The 18986-nt window shown below is 31.6% G+C and overlaps 1 protein-coding gene and 1 long non-coding RNA gene across 2 annotated transcripts; one reads left to right on the top strand and one right to left on the bottom strand.

Moving 5' to 3' along the window:
- Window positions 1-2490: 2490 nt before the first annotated feature.
- On the top strand, window positions 2491-5874 carry LOC132733009 (uncharacterized). Its single transcript, XR_009626121.1, has 2 exons — window positions 2491-2763; window positions 3079-5874. It is a non-coding gene; the product is annotated as an uncharacterized LOC132733009 (long non-coding RNA).
- Window positions 5875-14062: 8188 nt separating this feature from the next.
- Window positions 14063-17405, bottom strand: LOC132733008 (uncharacterized). Its single transcript, XM_060719570.1, has 3 exons — window positions 17031-17405; window positions 15721-15886; window positions 14063-14866 (listed from the first exon to the last, which is right to left on the bottom strand). Exons 1-3 carry the CDS (start codon window positions 17206-17208, stop codon window positions 14527-14529), a joined length of 684 nt encoding a protein of 227 aa, XP_060575553.1. The 5' UTR covers window positions 17209-17405; the 3' UTR covers window positions 14063-14526.
- Window positions 17406-18986: the final 1581 nt, after the last annotated feature.

The following is an 18986-nucleotide window of genomic DNA, read 5'->3' as shown; positions in this document are numbered from 1 at the left end:
GTTAGATCTGAGATATATTGTTTTTTCTTTATTAACATGAATACAATTCTTAATGAATTTTAATTGAAAAGTTTGTTGTTTTCCCAGTTTTATGGCCAACTGTGATTTTTATCAACTTTGGTGTCCTGTATTTGTTTTAATTTTCTACATCTATTCTGTGACAGAAAGATACACTTAAATTAGATTAATTTAATTTAATTCAATTTAGTCTAGTTACATTTTAGTCCCAGGTCTGTTTAGGAGGTTAAAGTACGTGAAGCACTAAGTCCCGGGTCACAAACCATTGCCGCTTTTAATCCCACTAGATACGATGAATTCTTTTATGAGGAAAAGGGCTGGCTAGATTGTTGGTTACATTTCGATGTATGGCCTAGAAGGGGAGGAAATGTCTTCGACCAGTTAAGATATAAAGTTGACATGTCACATGCCTGACCATAACAGAGTTAATTTGACTATAACTAAAATGGGTTTATTTGATTCCAATTTGAGTCAAATTTTACATCAAATCAACACCGGAAATTCTGTTAATTAAAAGTTATTTCTTGTTTGTTTATTTACTGTCACGTTTGGTTGCCGATATGTTGCGAAGTCCCCAAAATGTTGCTATATTCACAATAGTGCATGATGTAGCAGTTGCCCCGTCCAGAGGCGACCCTGTTTCTGTTACAGCACCAATACTCGGTTTTCAAGGTATTGACCAAAAGACAAATTATTATTGTTAGTGATGGAGCGCGGGAGATACATGTATTTAGTCATTGTTACATTTACATATTGTATTGTACCGTGATATTTTAATCAAGCACGCTTATCTTAATCTGTAATCTATGGGGATAATAAGTTTAATAGTCAATGATAACGTTTATATCACCTGAGTACAAGGTTCGGACCTCCCCATTTACATATGTAATAGCTTTATAACATTGGATAGGTCTCGACAAGAAATGATAAATAAATTTGATAAAACAATCTTGCGGTGATTTAAATATAACAGCCAATCACCTAAAGATAACAGTAAGAAAGAATGGACGCAGTTTGACCTACGATAGCTCTCAGCTGCAAAATAATATCTCTCGCAAATCATGTATGAATTTCGTATTGAAAAATTCGATCAACAATAGTTAAATTATGTTTTAGAATTCATTTCCTTATATTGCCTTGTTACGTATTTTGGTGTGCATTCACTCACATTGAAAACATATAATTATTGTAGATGCAACAGATATGGTTCATTGTCCAAAGTGAGCTTTTGATAAAAATGAACTTTTAACCAAAGTGAGCTTTTGTCCAAAGCTTGGATTTTTACATGGTGAGCTAAAATTGTCCAAAGCTTGGTTTTGTCAAAGTGAGTTTTAGTCCAAAGCTTGATTTTTTTGCAAAATAAGCCTTTGTCCAAAGCGTTCAGTTCGTATGACAGAAATCTTACAAAAGGAAGATTTTATTCATTTTACATTTGACATCCATCAGGACCGGATACTTAATTCCAGCAGCCATGAAATCTGACTGAAGTTCATATACATCTTGAATACTTTAATTGATTTAATTAATCGGAGCAAAGACGTACCAGTTTACAGATGAATTGAAGTTGCAATAAACACAATATACATGTACAAGTTTTATCATTCTGTCTCAGGTTGTGCAAGACTGCATGTACTCTACATAAATATGCATAATCGAATAAAGTTTTACATCGTTTCAAATCTTAATTCCTATCTCACAATCTCAATTCGATTTTACGATGGAACGCTGGTTATGGTCTGCAGTCATATAATATAATAAACTCGTCTGCTACCGAAGTGTAAATGTAAGAAAATGAAAATATGGCGCCTTCTTTCCCTAAACGTTCTAATAATTTAAAAATAAAACGGAAATTTTCTCAAATCAGTCTACGTTTACATTTTAAGCACAACGAGTAGAAATACAAATAATATACATCATATAAGAACTGTGAAATTTTCGATGTACACAATAAAGCCGTACTATTTTATATCATTCAATGAAACATTTTATTTTCCTGGTTCCAGTCACACCTGTGTATAGGACCACCTCTGAATAAAGATCACCATTTAAATAAAGGTCACTCTGCGCCCATCCTTCATTGATTAAATAGAACGGAGTAGCCTCTAAACACAGACCACTTGATTCAAGGCCATGTAAGTATTTCCTTAGGATGTCCTTAGTTTGACTGCACATTTCCCATTCATTAAATCGTATATATAAACTAATGTTATAAATAGTTAAAGAATGATAAATACATGTATAATTTGATATAAAAGAGCCATGATCCCTTTGGCGATGATATCTCAAATTTTGTACAAGATTCAATTATCCTCTTTACATATTGTTATCTGAAGTGCCCTCCACTTAAACGTCTTAGTTGTTTAATGATCTAACTCTTATGAGATACTTGTTTCAACGTATAATTAAAGTGATCGTACTTACCAGGGTTAAAGGTCAGCTTTCAAAGGTCATTGTTAGTCTGTATCAGTCAGTACCACGTGGTTTGGAGACGCCCCCTTTTTGAATTGTGTATATATGTGTGTGTGTGTGTGATATGAGCACAGTATATTAAAAGAAAATAGTTCATTTGGGATACTCCAGCTGTTAAGATGTGACTCCCCCACCCCGTGTACCATCAAAATGGGGTGGGTGGGATGATAAGCAAATGAAATAACATATATTAAAAACAAAGAATGTGATTTTAACTTAATTACCATATTTACAATAAGCAATGAAAGAGAATGGGAGAAAAATAATATTTCCAAGGTAAGAGTTACTTTTTCTAATTATGAATACAGTAAAATGAGCGCATTAATAATTTATTACATTAATATTTTATTAAATTATGGAAAACATATTAATCAAATTGAGTTATTCCGCTAAGTAACTGAAGCATTTTCAAAACTCAAAATCAAGTTTCCGGAAATACAACGGCATGAAACGCCGGTCCATTTCCGTTCAGGCTCGTGACTCGCCGTTCCTTAATTAACTTTCATGTATAAAAGATACTTAAGACATGTTTTGATAATAAAGTTATACATGTAACTAAACAATACATTCGTCTATCTTGTTTAATTTTAGATTCGTGACTGTGAAGCTGTTTCAAATCAGATCTGATGAGATAAAGTTATAAAATCCGTGATGCAGTCTGAACTGATGAATAACAGCGCGCGAACCGGCGTTCCAAAGGTAACAAAACCAGAAGGTCCTGCTTTGTATACTACCAGAAGAAGAATGGGTTTCTTATCTCCAGGAACTTTTTTTGATCAGGGACTTTGCAGTAAATAGAAGACACGCATTTCATGCAAATGGATCATCTAAGATGTAACATTTTACAATAAAAGAAAAACTTACTTACTTTACTTTACTAACATGATAAAGAGGCGTCACATAGATTTTTTTCTGTAAATATTTTATATAGATGGTGATGGGTTTTGTAACTGAAACAAAGATATTAACCTTTAAGCACAAATATACGAGTATTACTTATAAATTGTACGTAGTTATAGCACTGGTGGTGGACATGTACCCGTTATTTTAAGCACGTATACAACAAAATGTAATGTTCATTAAATATGTTACATCCGTACATTGTACAGTACACATGATCTTACCGGTAACGGAGACACAAACTTTTATATGACATGTCATCATAGAACAAAACCGTACTTTTAACAACAGGACTAACCTTAAACTGTAAATTACAGTTTTGCGTAGTCTCTTGTTGAAAGACTGGCGTGAGGTGTAATGTATCTTACATTTTTATGTTACATTTAAGTGTAATGCAAATTACAGATTTAATTACTTTTCCTATTATACGAGGACCGAAGTGTACGTAACTTACAATTTTCTGTTACATTTTAGTATTTTGCCGATGCGTTATTAAAAGTACGGTTCTAGTTTAGTTTTACGTTTAGTTTTAATCATTGACTGAAGTGTAACGAAAATTTCAGTTTTCCGTTACATTTAATGTATCCATTATTAGAAATTACGTCAGAAGCTGAACTTATCGATAAACGAAAGGGATGTAACATATTTTATCACATATTACATTGCACTTGTATATTTTATAACCATTTGCACTTACATCTAGATCTATAGTTGCAGAACATATTCATATATAAAGGAGAATGTATGTTTTTTTTGTATATAAAACATATATTTTACGAACGACACGCGCGGCCAAAGAACAAATTGTGTACATACAAAGTATAAATGGTATGAACATTTGACGAGTGTAGAATACGAGTGGGGAAATGTGCGAGTGTGGAAAAATGTGAAGATAAAAATTTGATGAAAAATGTTTTGAAATATATGGATAAGCATTGAAAAAAATGTTTGTTTGAGTGATTTTTTAACGTATGCCTGGAAAAAGTGTTGGAACCAATATTGCAAATATTTAATGATATATTTATTCATCAATATAAGATTTGTTTAAATTGTTATATCCATCAGATAAAAAATTATTAAGATTGAAATTTAAAAACTCTTTTTAATAATGTTACAAAAGAAAGCGAACAAGTGTGATTGGAAGAGTGTTGTAAAGATGTATGCTTGATTATAAATTTGACATGGAAGATACAGATGTGTTTGATGAAAAAGTTGTAAGAATGCGATTGAATGAGAATATTTGTGAAGTGTAAACTCTAGTCATGTTGTTATATATGTTATTTTTTTATATGTATTTGTAAATAGATATTATAAATATTTAATAGTAATATATATATTAATATTGTATTTGGGAATATATCAAAAGGACATGCAAAGTGAGTTGAAAATAAGCTGCATAATCTAATACTTGGTCTGCCATATATTAGATATTAAATTTGGCAAGATAGGATTTTTGAAATGCTTAGATAACAATGATGAACTTGGCCCGCCAAGAGGTTTCAGAGAATGCGCAGACGTGCAAAATGGCAAGACTGTTGGCACATGCAAATACAATCAACTTTTCACTTATCCCCAAATGACACTCATAGACATGTTCTTGAAATATATTTCCAATACAAAAAATGCCAGGCGTTAGTGCAATTCCCCATTTTGAAATTGTTGTTTTGTTTTTCTTCTCTTATTTCTAAGTTAGGGAGATCAAATATATTTTTAAAATTTCATTGTATATATCATTTCATGACGTCATATAGATAGTTTTTGATGTATCTACAGAAATAAGACCATTTAACATAATTTATAACACATTATTGTGAAAGTATTATGTAAACATTTGAATTATTTCTGCAGATGATATTATCGTTTCCGGTTACGGGAACGAGGCTCTGCATGCTATATTGTGATATTTATATTTAGACGGAAACCTTTGGGTTTTATCCCCGCCTGTATACCTTTGCAAAATTAAATAACGAAATTTCCATGCTTGATTTTAACCATTGTAAAATTAAACCTAATCTTAACCATATGTAATTTTTGTGCAAGTTAAATCCTTCCCAATCTCATCCCCACAACCGACTGCTCAAAGACATTCTAATTCTTATTACATGTATATTTGTTCCATTGGCTTTTCATGTAATTCCCGGACCCATAATTAATTCCCATGTTCATATATTTAGAGGCAGTACCGGAAATACTCAGATTTCGATAAGGGAGGTGTCACTGTCTATTATTTTATAGTAAAACATACATGTATATCATTCACGTAATTGACTTGTTATTTTTTTTAATTTTTGAGTTAATTTTGTTTGTCTCAAAGTAATATCAAAATATATTTCTTTCAAGAAAACGAAAACAAAACATTTGGTCATGTCCTGTACGTACTCTTTGACCAAAGAAAGACAATGTACAGGTTTATGTCTTTAAGCGTTTTTTGAAGGTAACCATGAACAATGGCGTCAAATCAACCAAATTGTGTGTGTGTTTTTTTTTTACAAAATGTTTACATTATTTTTGAAAAAAAAAGTAAAAATAAAAGAAATAAATATAAACAATGCGTTTATTTGTTATATTTATGAAATATTCTTTTTTTATCCAAAGGAATACAAAACAAATGTTATTTTATAAAAAATATCACCGCAGTATCGAATATACCCGCTGCCACCCTTAATTCGGGTGCATTAAATGGTTAAAGGGAAGTAACTGTTACTGATACTAAATATCAAATATGGAAGTGAGATTACTCTCCCTCTTTTTGAAATGATTTTCTGTCTGTTGCAAGGCCAAATTAAAAACTCGGCTTGTTTGCTGTGTGCTTATCAACAGAAGAGCAGTTTTCTGTACATAGAACATGTTATTGACTCCTTGCAAGTATATATTGGTAAAGATTATGTGTCACAAATAGTTTCCTCTCAAAATGGAGAAGTTTACATTCCTTGTACAATTCCTAAAAGCTGAATGGCAAATAACTGTTTTGGAATAGAAACATAGCATTCTAGAGTATGTTTTATCGTTTCAGAAGACAGTTTGAATCAATATGATACAAACGATGAAAAAAAATGCTACAAAAACTGTGAATTAGAAAAATCGCGAGCACAGAAGTGTGTGAGCATTGGTTGGGAGACAAGAAACAAATGAGTTTTATTAATCTAGCCTTGTGAGAAATAAATATTTTTTGAAATAAAGGGAAATTAATCTTACTTTACTTAGTATGGTAGTTATTTCCCATCGCTAACACGGTATTTTCCGATTTACGAGTTACGGATCTTTAAGTAATAATTATTTGATTTATTATATTCATCTGCGAAAAACAAGGCAATTTTTGCATAGATCAAGTGATGCCATTAAAATGGAAATACTGCAAAAGTATAATGGAAAGATCTCTCAACTTGTCAATACTTTCTTTCTTTCTTTCTTTTTCTTTCTTTCTTTCTTTCTTTCTTTCTTTCTTTTTTTCTTTCTTTCTTTCTTTCTTTCTTTTTCTTTCTTTCTTTCTTTTTCTTTCTTTCTTTCTTTCTTTCTTCCTCTTCCAAATATACTTTGAAAAAAAGGTATAGGTGGCATTAAGTCCCGAGTTTTTTGTCAGTAACTAAACATCCAGTTCACTGTTAGTGATACCTTTACCTAATTTGCAATTCATCATATTTTAATATTTTGACATTTTACCTGGAATTTCAGTAAAGCCCAGCCATTTACCTGTAATTCTTTTGACATATATCTCTAATATTTTAAGAGGGAGTAAATCCCAGCAAATGAATAAAGCAATTTCGTTTTTTTTTGGATAGAATTGCTTCCTTTAAAGCAGCACGCCTCCAGATTCAAGCTAATATTCATGAAAATTTTGAAATGTATCTAAAAGTATAATATTGTGAAGTGACCGGAAGGAAGCAATTTACACTTTGTCAATGGCGCTTGCAACCCACGTAAATTACCGAGAAGAGTTCAAAATATGCAAAAATAGTCCTAACTGCGTTAGTGCAGTAGAAATAAAGATATAAATACAGAAAAATCAGTCATTAATCGCGCATAACATGTAAATTATTACTTGAATATTGATTTTTTTTTACTTTTCTTAAAATCTTAGAACATTTTTCTCAAGTTTGATTTTATTTAGGTATCTTGGCTTATCTGGAGGCATGTAGCTTTAACAGAACTATAACAGCAAAGGTAATAGCTTTATGGTGGCTGTAAAAAATTCCTATTTCTTTATTTTAAAGAAGCAATAATATTTTTTCAAGCCTAGTAGTCAAAAATTTTTTAGTGCCTCTCAAACAAGGAATTGTAAGTTCTTGCCCTACTTGGGTCATGATACTGTTCCTTAATGTAGCACCAGAATTGGCCAAAACCAGGGAACAATCAACAGCCTAACTTCAATTATTCTATAACAAGGGAGACAATCAACAGCCTTATTTCAATTATTCTTTAACAAGGGAGACAATCAACAGCCCTAAATTCTTCTATTACAAGGGAGGCAATCAATGGCCTTATTTTAATTGTTCTATAACAAGGGAGGCAATCAACAGTCATATTTTAATTCTTCTATAACAAGAGAGGCAATCAACAGCCATATTTTAATTCATCTATAACAATCAACAGCCTTATTTTCATTCTTCTATAACAAGGGAGACAATCAACAGCCTTATTTTAATTATTCTATAACAAGGGAGAAAACAGCCTGATTTTAATTCTTCCATAACAAGGGAGAAAACAGCCTGATTTTAATTCTTCCATAACAAGGGAGAAAACAGCCTGATTTTCATTCTTCTATAACAAGGGAGACAACAGCCTTATTTTAATTCTTCCATAACAAGGGGAAAAAACAGCCTTATTTTAATTCTTCCATAACAAGGGAGACAACAGCCTTATTTTAATTCTTCCATAACAAGGGGGAAAACAGCCTTATTTTAATTCTTCCATAACAAGGGGGAAAACAGCCTTATTTTAATTCTTCCATAACAAGGGAGACAACAGCCTTATTTTAATTCTTCCATAACAAGGGAGAAAACAGCCTTATTTTAATTCTTCCATAACAAGGCAGAAAACAGCCTTATTTTAATTCTTCCATAACTAGGGAGAAAACAGCCTTATTTTAATTCTTCCATAACAAGGGAGAAAACAGCCTTATTATAATTCTTCCTTAACTAGGGAGACAACAGCCTTATTTTAATTCTTCCATAACAAGGGAGAAAACAGCCTTATTTTAATTCTTCCATAACAAGGGAGAAAACAGCCTTATTTTAATTCTTCCATAACAAGGGAGAAAACAGCCTTATTTTCATTCTGAAAACAGCCTTATTTTAATTCTTCCATAACAAGGTAGAAAACAGCCTTATTTTAATTCTTCCATAACAAGGGAGAAAACAGCCTTATTATAATTCTTCCTTAACTAGGGAGACAACAGCCTTATTTTAATTCTTCCATAACTAGGGAGAAAACAGCCTTATTTTAATCCTTCCATAACAAGGCAGAAAACAGCCTTATTTTAATTCTTCCATAACAAGGGAGAAAACAGCCTGATTTTAATTCTGAAAACAGCCTTATTTTAATTCTTCCATAACAAGGTAGAAAACAGCCTTATTTTAATTCTTCCATAACAAGGCAGAAAACAGCCTTATTTTAATTCTTCCATAACTAGGGAGAAAAACTCTTCTGCAACAAGAGACTAAGCAGTATTAAAATTTAAACATGAAATCTTTGACATAAGGGGGGACAACGACTGTAAACTGCTTAGTCTCCCTTGATGTCAAATATAGAAGGCATTGTTGCAAATCCATTGATCTCCTGAAGGCCAGTTTGATATCTCTTTATATGTTCTGGGATAAATAAATGAATTTTTGTCCCAGATAATGGTATAATAACAAGTAACACAGTACTGCTTCTAACATTTTATATTTGCCATGCAGCATTTTTACTAACATTACAGTCATCAAAAAAAAAAGAAAATTTTACAGTAAAAATATACATTTGTTCATACAAAAAAACACATATCACCCAAATGGCCTTTTAACATATTTACACTAATATACTATTAAACAAAGTTTCTTTAAAAAAAAAAATCTTCACTTATAATAAAAAAAAAATATTCAATCAACAAGATTAAAACAATAAAAAAAATTTTTTTTTATTCAAATTAACAAAAACTTTTATTTCTCTTAACTGAAAACAGAAGAAAAATAATCATTAACAAGAGCTGTCTATAACATGTCGGGCTAGATTATTCTCAGAGTTTGACAGTTAGAATCTGTTAAAAGGTAATTCAAGAGTTATGGGACCTGTGCTACTGATGTAAGATAATCAAAGAGAACAAATGTGTAAAGTTTGAACATATTTTCTTTTAATAGTTTTAGAGATACCAACTTGAATGCAAAAACTTAAACCAAAGTCAAGCCAAAAATCGCATCGAAACTTTTCAGGAAGGAAAAACAAAAAGAATATCTAATATTTTATTGAACAATCAAGTTTACTAGAGGAATTCAACAGTCAATTTGAAGGGAAAAATTGAGTATCGAGTAAAAAAATAAACTTTCCGAATTCAACTTTAATTAGAGGAATAAATCACAGGCAAATGATTAAATGAGCTGCGTCACGACAAAACCAACATAAGCATGGATCCAGACAGGCCTGCGCATCCGCGCAGTCTGATCAGGATCCATAATGTTCGCTATCAGTTTTTCTACTTGAAATAGGGTTGGTAAGCGAACAGCATGGATCCTGATCAGACTGCGCGGAAGGGCAGGCTGGTCTGGATCCATGCTGGCTGCAAACCTATTATGTTGGTTTTGCCATGACACCGCTCAAATAAACAGGAAAGTTTTTTAGGCAAAATTAAATATCAAGGAAGAATTATATCTAAGGAAGGAATTTAATTAAAACATAAATAAGGGAGGAATTTATGAATAGCATAACCTGGGAAGGAATTTAATTATAACTAAGGATGGAATTTACAAACTTGGAGGAAAAAACCTCTCAAGAAAGAATTAAATTCAATGAATTTGAATGAAAATTACTTCCAATATTGAAATGATGTATGGGGAAAAACTAAATTTTGTGAAAACAGTCTTACAGAAGATTCATATGGAAAAAATAAAACTCTCCAGAAAAAAACTTATAAACTAATTGGGGAAGAATTATTATAACTATTACTTTAGAAGAATTAGCAATCGAAGAAAACAAGTCAAAATAAAACATTGAATATCAATAGACTCTGAAATAACCAAATATTTTTTATGCAAACATTAACTCGTAAGTTCTTTTTTGATGTTTTTTTTATAACAAAAGCTAAAACATTTATTTTGACGACGACATTTTTTCCTACATAATACTAAAGTCTCTATCATTTAGCACCATGTGTGTACGGGTAAAGTATATACATGCATATATACACTATTTACAAAAAAAAACGATATAAAAAATTTAAAGTTTAACAAATCTTAGTGCATATAAAATTGAATTCTGAAATTATATTTTTTGAAAACAGTTTTAACAAAACCACTGGCAAAAATGTGAAACATAAAACATTTTGTTAACCACTATTTTTTTTAAGACAAATAATCTTGAAATTTCAAAACAAAATTACAATTACATCTTATATTTCAATACCTAAGGAAAAGGTTTTAGTAAAGGATGAAAAGCAAAAATTTAATGTTAAATATCTTTAATTTAATTTTTGTAAAAAATTGATTTATACCTTGGACGTATTATAATGTGAAATGCAACTGGGAATTAATGTAGCAGTAATTGTTTTGTCCAATAAGACGACAAGCTGTAATTTTTATAATTGTGGTGTTTTTTCGTCTATAGAAAATGCTGTAATTGATATACAAATAAGCAAATTGTTTGACACATAGAAGTTTATATGTAACTAAATTTCAAGACTTGGATTTTTCCTATTCATTTACTGCATTAACTGATCTTGAAGTGCTTATTACAAATTCTTAAACATACTTAAACATGGGTGCAAGTTAGAGATAACAGAAAACCTGAAAACCCTGAATTTGTATTATTTCAATTAGGTTTATATAGAAAAAGAACGCTTACAAGAGTAGAATAAACCAAATGCCAGAAAACTTGTACCCATGGTTAAATAATGCCTCATTCCACATAAAAAAATACCTTAAAAGTAAACAGCTAAAGCTGTTAAAAAAATCTTTGTAATAATCAGACATGTACCTTTTATCTTCCATAAATTTTACACGACAGTAAATTTCCAATTAAAACACTGAAAATAGATGCCAATATACACAGAACACATAAACTTTTCAAAAACAAACTCTGAAATATAGGAGAGAAGAAAAAACACCTCCATATATTCTAATAAACAAAATGCCCTACGAGGTCATTTATTTTTACTTCTTGGCAAAGTAACGTTGTATCGTAATTGCTCATAAACCCGTAACACATTCAGCAATTCATTTCGAGCTATACTTGAACAATAGAAAAATAGAAATACCTTTTAACAAAATTATTCAACTGTCACATCCTAAAAATCTTTTTATTTAATTAAATTCCTTATACAGCTGATAAACAAATGGCTGTCGCACAGTTTACAAAATCTGATTAGTTAATTGAATGCAAGCGTTTAAATGAGTCCAAAGTTTCAAAAATATTTTTTAATGAAATATTTGTATATTTACCCATGCACCGCCAGCGAGTACGAATATGTTCTTCCGATCAAAAATTTGGAATCAATCTATAAAGTGCTTAACTTAACCAGTATGGCGGATAGGCAAATATAGATTGTTGTTTGTATTTTATTTTAAATTGATAAGTACATTGTTTGAGAGTTTTTGTTAATGATTGAGCATGAAATTGAAAGAAAATTGGATAAAAATTTGATTAAAGCTTGAAATGCAAGACAATAGACATTTTTTTTGAATTTCTTATAATGCTTTACATATATGAGCAATAACTATAAGACACTAAGCTTGACCATCATAAACTATAACAAGCTTGTAACTTCTGATTTACTAGACTGAACAGAACCCTTACAGATAAACTATGATCATCGAAAAGTAATAATGGTAATACAATGAAGTCCTTAAAAGTTCAAAAAATCTAAATCTGGAAAAAAATTCTTCTCAAAATAAAGAAATACATGTACAGTACACATAATTGTAAGTTGCCTATTGCTTGTTCTTCATGACTAAGTTACAGTTTAAAGTCACACTAATGCTAGCACTGGAAAAAAATATTTTTTTAGAACAAGGTGACTAAAAGAAACCTAAGCGTAGTTACAAATTTTAGAAAACAGTAAAAAAAATATCTACACCTAAGCATACAAACATACATGCTATCCCGTATTAACTTTTGTATACTGGCATCATAAATCTAGTCTTACCAAAGACTTTTACACAAAAAAAACCCCCGATTTTATTTCATAGAAAAAAAACCTGAACATATTCCTTAGACTAACAATTACACTGACACAGTGGATTGACAAATTATTTCAAGAAAAAGTAAACAAATTCAACATTAATCTTGGAACAATTCAATTGGTTATTGTGTATCAAAATCTCAACTTTAAAATGTTATTTCAAAGCAAGTTTTCCCTTATCATTTACGTTAATATTCTAATTTCATAAAAATCCACTTCCGATCCAGAGATGTTTTTGTTTGATGGGTTTTAAAATGCACCTACACTGTAACAGTCATAGCTACATTCAGCTTAATTGGTCAAGGAAAAACTCAGGTGTCCCTTCGTGCATTATTTCATACACAAGAGACCACCCTAGCTGGATTAAAAAGTGTCAAACTTTTACAATGAATGTACCCTTAACTAAACACAATAAGCATATATACGTGATAATATACAAATACAAAACATTATAAGGTAACTTGGCAAGCATTTAAAAACATATTTACATATCACATTTTCAAATATATATAACAAAATTATGTAGAAAGTAAAACGAAGGTTTCTTGACAACAAGCAAAAATCATGCGGAAGTTAAATCAGAAGAAAGTTTGGTATAAAAAGGGCCAGTATAAAAATACATAATAATATTTGACTTCCACATTAGGGGTTGCACTTACATAAATTTGACAAAAGTCTTAAAATTTCCAGTTTTAATAGTTGCAACTCGAATTTCTTGTGAAGAGACTTAAATATAAAGCTTATTTCAGGCTATTTTTCATACCTGAAAATTTAAAATTTGTTTTTTAAGGCTTTAAGTGGTTTAAAAAAAGTTTCTTTTTTTTTTGTATGACCCTCTTATCTCAGTAAACCTTTGTTTTCTTAAAGCAGCAAAAATTAAGACAGCACACCTCCATGTTCAGATTTGATCATTTTTACACCAGTTTAATAAACTTATTTTCGGTCATATCTCAGTGTTCAGTCCACCTAACCCGATATCTAAATTAACTAACCAGTAATTACCTATTCCTTGGCAAGTGACTGACTACTTATCCAAGAGTTCTTATTCAGAGAGAGACAAATGACCTTTGGTGTCAATGTTTGAGATCAAATTTGAAAAAGTTGGGGAAAAAAACACGAGCCTCGTCACAACAAAACCAACATAGTGTGTTTGCGACCAGCATGGATCCTGACCAGCCTGCGCATCTGCGCAGTCTGATCAGGCTCCATGCTGTTCGCTTACAAAACCTATAACAAGTAAAGAAATTGATAGCCAACAGCATGGATCCTGATTAGACTGCGCAGATGCGCAGGCTGGTTTGGATCCATGCTGGTCGCAAACGCATTATGTTGGTTTTGTTGTGACGCGGCTCAATTATCATACTGTTTGATAATTGATTTTGCTGGCTCATCTGGAGGTGTGCAGCTTTGTACAAGAGGAAACCTGCTTTCATTACATCTGTAACAAATCTATTTTAAATCTTCAACAAAAATCAACTTTTCACTTAAACAAAACATTCTTAAAACAACAATCTCAAATATTAGCAAGCACTAAATTAGACAGTAACGATTCACAATGTTCAAAGCACTTTCAATTATCTTTTGATAGCATGCTTTTTAACATATTTTTTAGCCACCCTCCACAATGGTATAACAACTTCTCTCATTAAACAATGTCTAGAGAATCACAACTTCTGAACACATACAAAATGTTCCTTTCCAATAACAGAATGTACTGAACACAGTAAACAAAAAAAAATGAACACAAATGTCTGAATGTACAAGTATTCACATTACTCCAACAAAAGCCTTCGTTTCTTTTTTGAAATTCGTTGCGATTTTGCTGCGGCTAATTTCCGCTTATCCTTTCTTGGTGTTGGTGGACATACAAGTGGTCGCTCAAACTCTTTTTCTGGTGTGACGGGAGGCAAAAGTTCGGAGCTGACTGGGAAAGGGACGGGCCGCAAGTTCTCCGACATTTGTTTCTGCGGCGATGTGAAGTGCTGTACAGGTCGCATTCTGTTGGGTGTGGTTGGCGTAAGAGGGGTGTTCACTGGTCTGGACTTTTTTGGCGTGGTGTGTGTTGGCGTGGAATCATGTCCACTTGGTGAAGTAACCAACAAGTCTCGTAACCTGTATCAATATAATTAATATTTTTATTGTATTTTATTTTTTAAGTACATCAAATAATTATTCAACATTGCCATTAAAATTTCATAACTATTCCTTGCAGTTTAAAGTTACACAAAATTGTAACTAAACTTTTTTTTTTGCTTCATTTCATACATCAGCATAATACCCTATAACTACATTGTACACAACAAGTTTAAGGTTACCTTGTTTACAATATTGACAACAAAATCAAAGCATGGGGTTAAATTCAGTATTGATGTGGCGGAATGGCCAACGCATCGGACTAGTAAAGTGGTAATCTAATGATCGCTAGCCACATGGGTTCAAACCCGTCAAGGGCAAGTCCTTGTTTCTTTGAGTAAGAAACTTTACACTCATTGCTCAGCACTGGTTGGTTCTAGAAACGGATTAGACAGTGTGTCTATAAGCTTATAGCTTCCTACACAATCGAGCTAAAATAAATAAATTCTGTACAAACAAAATTCAGTATTGCTACATGAACAAAACCTCCCAGTTCAAATGCTAAAAGATCTTTGATTTCACTAAAAGACTTCACTCAACTAACCTAACAAATCACAATATGCTTCTAAAAGTTTACTCCTTATATTAATCTTTAACAAACCAAAAGTGATTAGCTTTTGCCACCCATGGAGAGCCAGGCCATCCTGCACATCCAGTTCCCAGGCTTTTACTATTGGTTGACTAATATTGAAATCCCTGACTAATCTAAAAACAAAACTGGGGCATCTCATTTAACAAAACTTTAATATAATAGTGGGGCATTTCATTTAACAAAATTTAGCAAGTTAATAGTAAATGTCAACTGTGGACCTGGTCGATTTCAAGTGACTTACTTATCAGAATCATCCTGTGTGACTCCAAGGTGCCTCGAGTACAGGATCAGAGCTGCCTGTATCGCCAAAACTCGCTCATGATTCTTATCCCCAGGAAATAGATCCCAATACACGCTGTGTTCCCATAGGTGCTTGATAAAACAAACCTTACTTTTGTACAGCTTACCTAAAACAAAAAAGAACAGAAATTGCAAGTGTAATAAATGAAAATCATACTCAGTTATTCTGAAACTAGTCGCACAAATTTTGCCTCTACATGCACATATTATTTTTGAATAAGTTGGCATCTGAATAGAACATTAGTACCTTCAATAAGCTGCTACCTGGATAGTTTGCACACATGTGTGAGTGAATCCAAACTATTTGACAACATTCAAACTCGGGGCAGTGAGGGTGAAAGTGACTTGCTCTTGGCGACCTTAAACACTAACTTCTGAAACAAAGGTCCCTTGCATGATCATGACACACAAATATATATAGTGTCCCATATTTACATCTATATCCTCAGCCTCACTACATTTGACCAGTTATTTGTGATTATGTACCAAATATATCTTAAATCTAAACCAAAGAACCAAAGTGCCCAGAAGTTGGAAGAAAATGACATACTGTAACAGTATGAAGAACTTTTCAATTTGAATAAACCACTATATTTTATTTTATTTATTTTAGCAACAACCTTAATATTATAATAAGTACAGTGACAGGTTAATTCCTATTAAAGCCAATAGGAGTAACTAACCTGTTACTGTACTAAGGTGTTAGTATATGCTCCTAGTTTATCCTTTAAGTTTTTATGGTCTTGTAAAACACATGAACAACTCGATCAGCAAGGTGATGTAAAACTATAAATTCATCTCACATAGAATGCATCTCATATGTGTTAATTAGAGGGTATTTTTTAAGTCAACAAGACTACATCAGTTATTGTACTTTAAACTACTTTTTGTTACTCCTCAATATAAACTGTACTGTTATTTTGCTTATTAACTTTTTGTTTAAGTACTAATAAACAGGCGACGCACCTGCTTTCATCTATAAATAGAAATGTTGACACCTATATTACGTAAGAATTTATCATAACTATTTATACAATCAGCTTATTTAACGTATACTGTACAGTTTTCATAACTTTGCCAGCCAAAATTAATACAAACCAATCTCCCATTCAGCATGCAAAACAAATTCTTGATGATTTATCATCTAATTCAGCGACCCAATTAGAAAATAATTGACCAGTGCTAGAATTGTAGCACGTGAAACATTTTTGATAACTGCAAAAAACAGAAAAATATATGTTTAAAACCTACCACACTTGCTACAGTTTATTCCACCTTCATATCCTTGGTAAGCACTCAAAACGTCGAAGATTCCTCGCAACTCCAAGTTTCGTTCGCCTTCCCCGTCGTAATTCTTCCCAGGACTGTGCAGAACACGTCGTGGTCGGCTAGTTAAATCCAAGATATTTGAACTGTCAATCATTGCCATTTCTATCACTCATTAGAAACTATTAAATCCTTTTAATTTAATGAAAAATATCCAATCTCCTGCCCTCGTGTAGATTATCTGGTCGAAAATAACAACAAATGTCACGTGGGTGGGGTCATAAGAGGGTCAATCCTGTGTATCCAATCGCATTGTAGATATCCCTTTCATCTTGCCGCCAATTCAACCCACGTGACCCATAAAACTGGTCAGGTGACTTTTCCGCGGGAATTGCAATACACAATTTTCCCGCTCTAAAATGTACATGTGACCTTGTCAATAAAGAGCGTAGCAAACAGTGTTATAGACGCAAATAATGATAGGTTAGGTTTACAACGGTAGTATTTGGTGCAATTGTGTAATAAATCGTGGCCATATAGCTTAGCTAACAATTATTTGAAAACATTTTATGAAAAAGAGACCAAATTAAGTAAAATATTAGCTGGGATGTATGTTCCAGACGGTATGCCTAAAATACGAAAGTGAGATTTTTGACGAAAGTGAGCGAAAGTGAGCGAAAGTGACTTTTAAAATAGTAATTATAACATTTTAATAGACTTTTAAAACAAACTTGCAGTTTGTAGACGTATATTATTAGAAAATAATTATATTTATTAACAGAAATAATCATAATGATGATTTAATCGCTACTAATTTGCATAATTTCTATACACAAGTTCTTATATCTTCCTTTCGCTCACATTGAATAATACGAAAGTGACTTATAAAATATTAAATATTCTGTTTTAATTGAAATTTTTACTAAAATTACAATTTGTAGATGTATATTATCAGAACTTGATGATACCTATTTTTTAAAATAATCATTATGATGATTTAATCGCTATTTATTTGCATTATTTTTATACACAAGTTCAGATATCTTCCTTCGCTCAGATTGAAAAAATACGAAAGTGACTTCAAAATATCAAATATAGCGATTAATTTAAATCTATATTAATATAATGTTGAGATTGTAGACGTATAGTTTTGGAATTTGATGATATCTATTTTTAAAAATTATCATTATGATGATTTAATCGCCATTTATTTGCATAATTTCTATACACAAGTTCAGAAATCTTCCTTTCGCTCACATTGAAAAATACTTAAGTGACATATAAAATATTAAATATACTGGTTAAGTTGATTTTTTACTAAAATTGCTCTAAGTAGACGTATATTATCAGAAATTGATAATATTCATTTTCAAAAATAATTATTATATAATATGATTTAATCGCTATTTATTTGCATAATTTCTATACACAACTACATAGATCTACATAGTGACTTATAAAACATTCAATATACCGTTTATTTTGAATTAATATTAATCAGGCCCGTCGTCACGATTTTATGATTGGTGCGGCCAATTTGGTAGGTTTTAGCCAGAATCTAGGGGGGTACGGGGGCATGCTCCCCCGGAAATTTTTTTATTCTATGATGCTCTCAGGGGCGTTTTCCCGTATATTTGGCACAGTTTACAGCCTGTCGCTAGTACATGTTATTATAATATGTCAATGATTTTTTACAGATTTAAGTGCGTCGTAAGGGTTTTAAGGGTGAAATTCAAGGTTGTTTAACATAAATCACACAATGGTATAAGCTTAAATAGAGAATATTTGTTAAGTTCAGTGTAAGATCGGAAAATATTTCATCGAGTGAGCACCAAAAGGTATATTTCACGAGTGGCGCAGCCACGAGTGAAATATGAACATTTGGTGTTCACAAAGTGAAATATATTTCAATCTTACACTATACTAAACAAATTTTCTTTT

Source organism: Ruditapes philippinarum, unplaced genomic scaffold, assembly GCF_026571515.1.
Source record: "Ruditapes philippinarum isolate M1 unplaced genomic scaffold, ASM2657151v2 ctg2344_1_1_1_1, whole genome shotgun sequence".
Classification (NCBI taxonomy): domain Eukaryota; kingdom Metazoa; phylum Mollusca; class Bivalvia; order Venerida; family Veneridae; genus Ruditapes; species Ruditapes philippinarum.
Note: the sequence above shows the minus strand (reverse complement) of the source record. Positions and strands in the feature narration are given on the sequence as shown.